Here is a 12,284-nt window from a genome sequence, read left to right as displayed (position 1 = left end):
TTTACAAGCTATAAGGTGTAATAGACCCTTTTCTCCTTCAAGTCATGGCATTTAAAATATTTATTTATTATGTATACAGTGTTTCTGTGTGAATTCATGGCTGCACACCAGAAGATGTCATCATATCTCATTACAGATGGTTGTAAAGCACCATGTAGTTGCTGGGAATTGAACTCAGAACCTCTGGAAGAACAACCACTGCTCTTAACCTCTGAGCCATTTCTCCAGCCCTGGTCATGGTGTTTATCACAGCAATAGAAACCTTAAGACCTTGTTAACAGCTACATATACCCAGAGCCTAACCTAGAACATGAAATTAGAAAATGGTAATGGGGGAAAATCAGACATATTAAAGGAAGGAGTCTATTTTCTCCGTGTATTTCTTTACATAGTAGCACAGTTCCTCATCAGTCTGATGATTCATGCAGGAAGTTCCTATGACTCGAGCCAATGTAATTTTTATTGTTGAACATTGAATGAGTACAAATAATACTTTGTAGTACTGAATTTATTTTAAATGGAAAGTTCTGATTTATTTTTAACAATTTTAGCAAACAGATTTACCAAGTTCCTTCTATTTGCATGGAGCTAGGCAGTGGAGGGTATAGGCTCTTTAGGATCTCCAGTTTGGTAGAGTATGAATGAACATGATAACAAAATACCATTAATACTGAGATCAGTGCTAAATGTCGATACTAGGGTCATCTGGAAAAAGACAGGGACTCCAGTGACTGAGGAGCTGTGCACATCCCCAGGAACTGGGCATGGAATGCCAAAGCTGCCTATGGAGCTGTGGGTGGTGCTTGTGTGATGACTTTGTTAGTTCCCCAACTGGGCAAAGAAACAAGTATATACTACCTGACATTGACTGTGCCTTCTTGATTCTATTATTTATTTTTAGTAATGTTAACTTAATTTTAAGTAACGTTTAATAATTTAAAAGTGTCTAAGATCCTATAGTTTTATGTCAAGTGATCTAACACGTGTATATCTTAGTAATTAAATGGTTAGAAGTGTCCTGAAGTTTCTGATCTACTCAAATTAGATTTCTGAAGGCAAAACTCAAATCATTCAGTTTATTGCTTAGTTGCTTTTCATTAAAGTCTTTTTATTTTATGCTTACCTATATAGTGTGTGTGTTTGCGTGTGTTTGTGCATGTTCGCGTATGTGCAATGCGAGAATGCTGAGTTCAGAGGACACTTTGTAGGAGTTCTCTTCTACCACGTAGGACCTGGGGATTGAACCCATGCCATCAGGCTTGGTGGCAAGTGTCTTTACCACTCAGCCAACTTGTCACTCCCTATTAAAGTCGTCTGTGTATCTAATGTTTGATTTTGAGCTGGGTTGAGGCATGTGCTACTTTGGGCAGAGCATTTGTGACAGTTTATTGAAAGTTTGTTGGCTTTCCTTCTTACAGGTGTTGGAAGTCAGTAGGTGCTCTGGATTTCCCAGTGTTTTTAAAAGGGTTATTAGACAGAAATGTTCCTGATGCCAACCTCTTCAGAATTAAACAGTGGGCAGGACTTCCTAACCCAGTGGATGACCAGTCCTTCTCGGGCCGGGGTCATATTAAATCGAGGATTTCCTATTTTGGAAGCAGACGAGAAACAAGCAATTACAAATGCCTCTACCAGCTTCCCTGTTAAAGCGACCCGTTTCTCAAACAGCTTCAGCTTCAGTAGTGAAGAGGACTCATTTCGTGAAGAACAGAAGGTGGAGGCTGGAGGACCTTACAAACTACAGTCAGAAAGCTCCGAAGCCTGTGCAGTCTTTCCTTTAGTTAAAAAGGAGCCAACAGTGTCATGTCAGGATTCCTCTGGATACCAGGAAGATAACAAAAATGACTTTATGTCTGATCTTTTGAGTGAACTCAAAGAAGTGCCTAATAAAAACCCGCTTTTTAAAAAACTGGAACAGGTAGGGTTTGGCCTGAGCTCTCCTTTGTGTTGTTATAGGCATTGCTTTATCGTTGTCTTGTTTTCCCTTTACTCTGAATCCTCAAATTCCAGACTTTTGTTTTCTGTCTAATGTGGGACATTAAGATGTCTTTGATACACATGTACAAAATGTAGCTGTTAAGACAAATTCATGTTTTTAAATTGCCACTTTGTTTGGTAAACATGAAGTTAGAAATGGTTGATTAAATATTAGAAAATAGTTGATGTCCTGGTGTACCCATCCCCTTCTAAGACTGGAAGGATGCGTTTTCCCCATTCGTTATTTGAGATACTGATATGGTTTCTTTTAGAAAAAATTAGATTTTAGTGTTGTTATGGAAGATTTATTTATTTGGGGGGGTCTTTCTTTGAATTTATTTATCAGGGAAGATCTGGGAAGGGAGAATGAAGGAATTTAGATAAATGGTAAGGGGTGTCATGAAGTGTAATGCTACTTTGATTTTACATTTAAAAAGCTGAAAGAAATACAGCAAAAGAAGCAGGAAGAACTGAAGAGGCAGCAGTTGGAGCAACTGCAGAGGCTCATGGAGGAACAAGAGAAGCTGCTCATCATGGTATCTGGGCAGCACATGCTTCCAGGTATGTTTTACTTATACGTGGCCATCAGTTAATACAATGAGACAAAGTTACACGTGCTTCTTACCTTTTTTAATTGCTTGGCAGATTATTTCTGCATTGTCTGTCAGAGGTTGGGAACTCCAACTTCTTCAGGGTCGGGTAGATAAATGTGAAATGATGGTGTAATAATACTGGGATCAGAGAGGTGTCCTAGCATTCGGAGTATATCGTGCTTGAGGGCATTCTCATATATACATGGTGCTGGGGGCTGAACCCACGGCCTCGCACATGCTCACTGAGCTACATCCCCAGCGAGCACAGTGGGTTTTTTTTGGGGAAAAACCTAGGAGAAGAAAAGCTAAATTATGTGTAGAGTTACTGGTGTCCAGCTCCTGACTGGTGCATGGAAACTCTTCAGGGTTACAATGGTAAAACTGTAGAGCCCATTCTGCCTGATTGCAGAGCTGTGTGTTTCCTGGGGTACTAGATGGCAGTGGTTTCTTGTGTGCTGAGTCTGTTAACAGGAAGCATCAGGAGCTTACCAGAGAAAACAGCATTGAAATTTGACCTGGAGCAGTAACAAAAACATTCCCAGTCGTGTCTGAGGACAAGCAAATTCCATATCGTCAGTGCTCATTAGTGTGCCTGGTGCAAGTAATAGGGATATTTTTCCCATTGTGCCTCTAAAATGCTGAGATGACAGGTGTGTACTACCAAGCTCAGTTTATTCAGTGTTGGAGATTGAACCCAGGACTTTGTGCTTGCTAGGCAGGTATTCTACCAATTAGGCTATATCCCCAGTATTTGTGTAAATTTTTAAAAAATAATTTAGTATTTTTATTTTATGTGCATTGGTGTTTTGCCTGCATGCATGTCTGTGTGAGGGTGTTGGATTTCAGGACCTGGAGTTACAGAAAGTTGTTAGCTGCCGTGTGGGTCCTGGGAATTGAACTAGGGTCCTCTTGAAGAGCAGTTAGTGCTCTTAACTGCTGAGCCATCTCTCCAGTCCCAGTACTTGTATCAATTTTTGTCTGAGGTGGTGGTTTGAATAAGTATGGCCCCCGTAGACTCATATGTTTGAATGCTTGGCCCATAGGGAGTGACTATTAAAAGGTGTGGCCTTGTTGGAGGAAGTGTGTCACTGTTGGGATAGGCTATGAGGTCTCATATGTTCAAGCTATGCCCGGTGTGGCATATAGTCTTCTGCTGCCTGCGGATCAAGATGTAGAACTCTCAGCTCCTTCTCCAGCACCATGTCTGTCTGCATGCTGCCATGCTTCACACCACGACAGTAATGAACTGAACCTCTGAAACTATACGCCAGCCCTAATTAAATGTTTTTCTTTATATGAGTTGATGTGGTCAGAGCAGTAGAAACCATAAGACAGATAATAACATGTCTCACAAGTTGAAAGAAGTGATCTGGAGCAGTATGTTTGCTTCTTGGCACTACCCTATAAGAGATATATTTTAGAGGCCCAAGAAGTGCCTGTTTTGTTCAGATACAGTACTGGACACTGAGACTATGGTGAAAGAGACATTGGTAATGAGTGTCCAAGTGAGAGTGGGTTAAGAGGGCGGGGGGAGGGTAAGAAGTGTGGATGCTTTTTTTTTTTTTGAGAAATATATAAAGCCTATAGTTTTTATCCTCTATCTATCTGTCTGTCTGTCTGTCTACCTATCTACCTACCTACCTATCAATAGATAAAGAGACAGGGACAGGGATGGGGTTTTACTATGTAACCCTGGCTGGCCTGAAACTCTATGTAGACCAGGTTATCTTCAAACTTGCAGAACTCCCAAGTGCACCACCACACTTAGCTTATCTTAAAATAATTGAATAGTTTATAATTGCTTTATAGAATCCATAAACAATAAAGGTGCACACCTTTAATCCCAGTACTTGGAGGCAGAGACAGGTGGATCTCTATGAGTTCAAGGTCAGCCTGGTCTACAAAGTGAATTCCAGGCCACACTCCAAAGCTACAGAGAAAACCTGTCTTGAACCCTCTCCCCTTCCCCCCACCAAAAAAAGAGATGATTCAAATAACAGGCTATGACACATTTTACTATAAAGTACGGATGATTGAAAGACAGGAGCAGAGTGCAGTTACTAATGTGAGATCCAGCCCTATACAGTTTGGAACACTTAGCTTTGACACAGTGGGATTCTGAATTTCTTAATTTAATTTTCAATTTTTAAAACTTTTTTATTTTGGTACTGGAGGTTAAACCTAGAGCCATGTACCCACAAAGCATACACTCTATTACTGAGCAACACAGGGATTTCTTTTCAGACTTTGAGATCTCAAGACCCAAAATCTAGCTCCCTCCCTCCCTGTCTTCTTTTGTGACAAGGTCTACTTTGCTTTCTTGTCAATTTTTCATTAAAGAGTTTCATTATGGCATTTTCATACATGTATATTCATTGTACCATGGTCATATTCTCACTCCCGCGCTTTTTTTACAAGAAATTTTTTTATGATTTATTTAACTTTATTTTATGTGCATTGGTGTGAAGGTGTCAGATCCCCTGGAACTGGATTTACAGACAGTTGTAAGCTGCCATGTAGGTGCTGGGAATTGAACCCGGGTCCTCTGGAACAGCAGTCAGTGTTCTTAACTGCTGAGCCCCCTCTCCAGCCCTCTCTCCCGCACTCTTAAATTACTGAAGATACTAATTTTTTTTTTGTTGTAAAGAATGTATTTATGAGTAAGTTATGATGTTAGTCAGCCCTCCATTGCTGTGAGTGGTACCTGGGGTAAGCAGTGCAAACAGAACAACTGTTTACTTTGACTCATTTTTCTGAAGTTTCAGCCCATGTTGCTTGATCTGCTGCTGTGGGCCAGTGGCAGCTTCATTTTATGGTGGAGTAGGTAAATGGAAGAGCTGCTTGCTTCATGATGCGGAGGGGTGGTGTCCCCTTCAAGGGAACCCCTAATAATCTAATTTATTCCCACTAGGCTCCAACTCCTAAAAGTTATGGTTCAGTAGAGTCACCATTTGGTGGCCAGACTTTTAGTTTGTGTGTCTTTGTAGGGACTGTATTCTGGATCAGTGTGGAGGTTCCTCAAAAAGTTGAGAATCAATCTACCATAAGATCTAGCTATCCCATTTTTGGGCATCTACCCAAAAGACTACATTTTTTTTAATTATTACTGATTTTTATTGAGCTCTACATCTTTCTCTGCTCCCCCTCCCTGCCTCTCCCCTCCCCTTCTACCCTCTCTCATGGTCCTCATGCTCCCAATTTACTCAGGAGGTCTTGTCTTTTTCTACTTCCCACATAGATTAGATCCATGTATGTCTCTCTTAGGGTCCTCATTGTTGTCTAAATTCTCTGGGCTTGTGATTTGTGGGCTGGTTTTCTTTGCTTTATGTTTTAAAACCACTTATGTGTGAGTACATGTGATAACTGTCTTTCTGTGTCTGGGTTACCTCACTCAAAATAATGTTTTATAGCTCCATCCATTTTCCTCCAGAATTCAAGATGTTATTTTTTTTTCTGCTGTGTATACTCCATTGTGTAAATGTACCACATTTTCCTTATCCATTCTTCAGTTGAGGGGCATTTAGGTTCTTTCCAGGTTCTGCTATGACAAACAATGCTGCTATGAACATAGTTGAGCACATGTCCTTGTGGTACTCTATATCTTTTTTAAATGAAAAGAAGTCAGCTGATTCTCATCTCCTTCTACATCTGGTCTCTCGATTGATACTGTTTTAGTAAAGTATTTGAAAAAAAAAGTCCACCTTTTATGTGGCTACGTTATTAGGGGAAAAGGGTACTTTAATGTCTTTTTCAGATAATTGTGAATATTCCTCTTTGTGTGCTAAGCAAATGTTTTTTTCTTAGTAGTTGTTCCCAGCATGGAATTTAAAACCATATCAATGAACTTTCCTCATTTTAAATAAATTGACTATCTAGACATTTTAAATAGCTTGTTTTAATATATGATTTAGTGTGTTGCTTATCCAGAAAATATGATTTATTGAATTACATAGGTCTTCAGAACATTGACAGATAGCATATAGTACAAAAAGTGCCTGTAGCCAGGCAGTGGTGGCTCACGCTTTTAATTCCAGCCTTTGGGAGGCAGAGGCAGGTGGATCTCTGTGAGTTCAAGGCCAGTCTGGTCTACAAAGTGAGTTCTAGGATAGTGAGATACTAGTCAAAACAACAACAACAACAACAAAGATTACATGTGTTAATATGACCACGTACTCAATCTTAAGTCTTGAAGTACTGTAAAGCTTCCAGATTCACTGTGGCAGCCATTTTCCAGGATTACAAGTTTTACTTGAAAGGCCAAATTATGTCTTTAGCAACAAATACTGTGAACTGCTTTCTTTGAAGTCACAGCCTTCTTTTTTGAGAAAATGTCTGCCAAAAAATACAAGTTTAAATACTCGTGGTTTGTCTGCCATTCATTCTTGTAAATCAGAATGATGTTCTCTGAGTAAGGTGGGTCTGCATTCAGTTGCACAGCCCCTTTTTGGTTTGCAGTAGGTATGACTTATGAATTTGTTCAAACCTTTGTTCAAAGTTTGAAATTTAATACAATTAATTTTTTATATTATTTGAGGATGTTACTTTATTTACTTATATCTATTTATTTTTGAGACAGGCTGTCATTCTATAACCCCAGCTGGCCTGGAACTTATTATGATGACCAGGCTGGCCTTAAATTTATAATTATTTGAGAATTTCCTGTGTGGTGGCCCATGCCTTTTAATCCTAGCACTCAGCAGGCAGAGGCAGGCAGTTTTCTGAGTTCAAGGCCAGCCTGGTCTACTCCAAAGTGAGTTCCAGGACAGCTACGGCTGTTAAACAGAGAAAAACTGTTTCTTAAAAAAGAAAGAAAGAAAGAAGGGGGCTGGGGAGATGGCTCAGAGGTTAAGAGCATTGCCTGCTCTTCCAAAGGTCCTGAGTTCAATTCCCAGCAACCACATGGTGGCTCACAACCATCTGTAATGGGTTCTGGTGCCCTCTTCTGGCCTGCAGGCGTACACACAGACAGAATATTGTATGCATAATAAATAAATAAATATTTTTAAAAAAAAGAAAGAAAAGAAAATTGACTTATCTTTTTCCAGTAGCCGTTTAGCAAAACAACAGTAGTAGGGTTATTTCCTAGGGCCTATAACCTCCCAGCCATGAGCTTTTGACCAGGTTTACAGTATTATTAGAATCAGTTCCCTGCTGTGGAGCAGGCTGGAAATTCATTAAGAAACAGTTCATCCTTAACAGTCATTGTACTATTGCAGCAGCGGTCATATTTTGCCTGGCAGTTCAGTATTGTAGCATGGGGACCCAGCACTGGGTAGGGCAAGTGATGACTTTGCTCCCTCAGCATCCTGTGTAGCATGTTTGGGCACCAAGGAGCTTGGCTGCAGCATTTCTGAGTAAAGTGTTACTTGTGAACTGTGATGCCCAGAGGTGGTAAACACTGTGTTAACACAATACTGCTGTCCTTCCTTGAACTAGGAGTCCAGCAGTTTTCTAGTTTGCCATTGCTTTACCAATAGATAATTTATGAAAATAGTTTTAACTTGGTAGTTTCCTCAGAGAGTCTTGAAGATTTTTTTGGGATGTATAGATCATACTTTGAAAATGGCTACCCTGGGATATTTTTATCAAAGAACTTTTTAGATTCAGACATTTAGATGTCTGCCACTCAAAAATATTTAGATGCTGGGGTGAGTGAGGGGAGGGATAATGAGAAGCTGAAACTGACATTCTATGGGGTGCTGACTTTCTCATTTTAGATGTGGGCTGGGGATGAAGTGGATGCGTAATGGGTAGCAGTGATTACTTTGTTTTTTGAGACAGGGTCTCATATATTTCTGGCTGGCCTTAAACTCCATATATAGCTGAGGATGACTTTGAATTTCTGTCCTTTTGTCTCATCTTGTGTGCTGGGATTATAGGTATACACCAACATGTCTGGTTTTATGCAATGCTGGGGATCAAACAGACTCAATTCATGCTAGGCAAGCACTCTGCCAACTGAGCTGCATCCCAGCAGCAGTGACTTTTATTAAACTCTTCTCCATGCATCTCTATCTCAGGTGTAGGTGAACAGGGCAGGCCGCAGGCTTTCAGGGGCTGGTAGAGCAGAGAGAGCATGTGGTATAACGTCCATCCTCTGAGGAGTGATGTCTAGAGGCATACGTCTGGCTGAGACTTAAAATCAACAAAAGTAACATACATTTAGAAACTAAAAAGTAGGTTAATAATTTCTTTACCCAACAATACCAAAATTTTAGGGTTGAATTGAAGGAGGTGGTGAGTCACCTCATAGCATCTAATGCAGCCCAGACCATTTGTATCACTGCACTGTTTTGCTCCTGTGTCTGCCTGTCCCTGGACAGAGTTGACAGCTGCCATGGTGTTTTCACAGATGGCATGGGGCAGGGCCTTCCGAGTCAGGAGTACTGCAGCTGTGCCATCTTCACTCTGTAGAAAATCTAGTAAAACTATCCTCTAACCTTCAAGTATGTTTACCTTGAGTAGAAATTTGGTAGTTTTGTTTAACAATGTACTAATGAGGAGAAAATACTTTTATTATTTTGGAAACTATTTTGTGGGGTGAGGGATCACTCCTGTGTGGAAGTTAAAGTCTTCTGTGATGTCTCAGCCGTCATTGTTTCCGTCTGTAAGGTGCGCTGCTGCCTGATGCCCAGAGCCAGAGGTCCAGAACCCCAGGAGGTCTAGCCCCGCCCCCTCTGCCATCACAGAGCTACAGAAACCCAGCTCAAGAGAACCCGCATGCTTCCAACATTTTCCCCGATGAACAAAGCAGTTTCTGTAGAAGTACTCATCAAGATTCTGTTTTAACTTCAAAAAATGTTTCTGATTTGTTTTATGAATCACAATATCCAGGAACACATGTGAAAAGAAAGGATTTAAAGGAAGAAAACCATAACCGTCCTTCAGGTGAGTCACATAACTGTTATCAAGTTGTCCTATGACAAAGGGTCATCCATTCTGTACTTTTCCTCCATCCTCTGTCACTTTAATTGTAAGGTCTCACTTTTTAATTGTAATGGTCACTGACCCTGAGCTGGGCCAGACTTTGACATTTTAAGAATATCTGTGCTATCCATGCCTGCTGCACACGTCACAAGTAGCATGGGGTCTTCAAAGAGGGAGGCAGCGAGTTCTGCATTTTACTATATTTTGGAGAGCTTAGAAAGAGTTTGGGGTTGATTAAAAAATCCTTGTGATAGCTTTGGTGGGTGAGAACTGATGGCCTACAGGTCAGCTGTGACATGTGAGAAGCAGGTTTGTGATGGCACTGCTCCTCATAATACTTAGGTTGTCTTTGCTGTTCTGTGTTCCCAGCAGCGAGACACATTCCTGTCAGGGAACTGGACTTACTCTTCGATGGTAACAAAGTCCTGGAGCTCATTTGGCTTTTCTGATGAATTTCCCCTACCTTCTGTCTTCTGTGTGTGTGTGTGTGTGTGTGTGTGCGCGTACGTGAGAGACAGACAGACAGAGACAGAGATACAGAGATGGGGGAGGAGGGCAGGCAGGCTGGGAATAGCTTTATGCATCCTAGGTAAGTGCATCACTCTTCCATCTTAATCATGATGGCAGAGTCTCAGTCAAACTCAGATTCTCCAGTATGGCCAGTCCTGCTCTGGGGAACACCTGTCTTTGCCTTTGGAGGCTGGAATTATTAGGCATGTCACCATGCCTACGCAGCATTTAGGGGGGCTCTGGAGAGCCAGACTCCAGTCGTCATGCTAGCATGGCCAGAGGGTTGTTTTGTTTTGTTTTGTTTTTGGGGACAGTATTTCTCTAATGTAGCCCTGGCTGTCCTGGAATTTGCTTTGTTAGACCAGGCTGGCCTCAGACTCAGAGAGATCCACTTGCCTCTGCCTCCTGAGTGCCGGGATTAAAGGTGTGTGCCACAACTATCTCCTCAATCAAGCCAATAAAAAAAAGTAACAACCGTGCTTCTTGTCCCATTTTCTTTTTTTCTTTTTCTTATTTTTTTTACATTTTTGCAATTATGAATATCATGTAATACTTTTTTTCTATTTGCCATGGAAAAATTTGGTATGTTCTGTAATCATCATTATTAGAATAAATATCAAATAATATATCTATTTAATACATTTTGTGGAAATAGTTATTTTTAACATTTCAAAAATTTAATGTGTTTTAATGATTTTTTTGATAATTTATGTTACAGAAGAACACAGCATAATGAAAAGTGTCTTTATGTGGCATTTAGAATTAATTCCCTTTATGCCTAATACTTTCTTTCCTAACCTAGAGTTACTCATTGATATGGAAAGATCAAATGCCCTTTCCTTCTGTTTTTTTTTTTTTGTTGTTGTTGTTGGTGTTGTTTGTTTTTTTGAGACAGGGTTTTTCTGTAGCCTGGGCTGTCTTAGAACTCACTCTGTGTTAGCTGCGCTGGCCTTGAACTCAGAGATCTTCCTGCTTCTGCCTCCCAAGTGCTGGATTTAAAGGTGTGTGCCACTACCACCCAGTAAACATCCCTACTTTTTAAAACACAACTTGAAGAATGTTAGGTATCTTAATTGTTTTATATTTTTTCTTTATCTTATTTCAAAAAAGAAACCCTTGAATTTTCTAAATTTTTTGGAATATATATTTTTTTTGTTGTTTTCTGAGATAGGGTCTTGCTATATAACCCTGACTGACCTGAGTTTATGGCAGTCCTCTTGTCTCTGCCTCCCAGGTACTGGGATTACAGGTGTGTAATCCTATATTCTTCTTTTATAAATGCTGACTTTTGTTTTGTGCTGCTGGGGATCAAACTTAGGTCTGATGTATGCAGGCAAGTGTTCCACACTGAGCTAAATCCAAGGCCCTAGTATTATGTAGTACCTTGTGATTGATGTCTAAAACCTTATTCTGCATTTTTTTTAACTAAATTGTTCCCAATTTTTATTCTAGGAGAAGGTGTTTTGCCATGCTGGGAAAAGAGGATGGGGAAGAGTGAGGAAGGAAAGGATGTAAACTTAGAAAAATGTGGAGATTCCTCAGAAGTGGTTAATGTTGAAGAAAGGTATGATTCATACTCAAAGTAATAAGAAATGGAGTCACTTGTATTTTTCCATTAATGAGCACTATGTTCCAAAGATCTATGCTTTTCTTATTTTCACTTGAGTATGCTTCCATGAACAAAGCTGATGACATAAGCTGTTGCATCTGTCAATCACGAGACCCTGGTTGGGAAATAGGACAGTTCAAGTAGCCATGTACTGGACGAACTTAAAAACAAACAAACAAAACAAACCCTTCTGCTAGGCATTTTGGCTCAAAGCCTATAATCTTAGGCACTGAGGCTACACAGCAAAATCTGAAGACAGCTAGGAATATACAGTGTGACCTTGATCGCCCCCTCCCATTAAAAAGATATATCTTAAACGCAGTTGTGGAGAAAAGGAAAACCAGATGTTGAAATTTCACATTTGGTGTAGTTATAAATTAAAATCTTATAATTAGTTTAAGTTAGAGAACGAAAACATTATTTTAAATAAAAGTATCTTTTAAATAGGCCTTTAAAAATACCCTTGAATTTTTAATATATATTATAGACCAAATAACTTTTGATTATGGCACTACTTACAATATTAAGGACCTTTTTTAATTTAAAAATATATACTAATATATTAGTTTTTATATTGTATATATATATATAAAATGTTAAAGGTTAAATTGTGAATATGCTACTTTATACAGTGAATGTTTGCGGTCAGTGGATGGAATTCCGAGGGG

The 12,284-nt window shown here is 39.8% G+C and overlaps 1 protein-coding gene across 2 annotated transcripts in view; it reads left to right on the top strand.

Moving 5' to 3' along the window:
- Nucleotides 1-12,284, top strand: part of Cpap (centrosome assembly and centriole elongation protein) — a 41,295-nt gene that overhangs the window by 5,415 nt on the left and 23,596 nt on the right. The window contains exons 4-7 of one of the 2 annotated variants that reach the window (XM_048442003.3): nucleotides 1,419-1,918; nucleotides 2,415-2,538; nucleotides 9,405-9,458; nucleotides 11,460-11,571. In XM_048442003.3, the coding sequence (XP_048297960.3) occupies nucleotides 1,481-1,918; nucleotides 2,415-2,538; nucleotides 9,405-9,458; nucleotides 11,460-11,571 (728 nt within the window). In that variant the 5' untranslated portion in view covers nucleotides 1,419-1,480. Of the gene's footprint in view, nucleotides 1-1,418; nucleotides 1,919-2,414; nucleotides 2,539-9,182; nucleotides 9,459-11,459; nucleotides 11,572-12,284 lie in introns of both variants that reach the window. The other variant, XM_048441999.3, reaches the window with a different exon arrangement.

The sequence above is a fragment of the Myodes glareolus genome, chromosome 12, assembly GCF_982192425.1.
Source record: "Myodes glareolus chromosome 12, mMyoGla1.1, whole genome shotgun sequence".
In the NCBI taxonomy this organism is placed as follows: domain Eukaryota; kingdom Metazoa; phylum Chordata; class Mammalia; order Rodentia; family Cricetidae; genus Myodes; species Myodes glareolus.
This window is presented reverse-complemented; position numbering and strand designations above follow the sequence as displayed.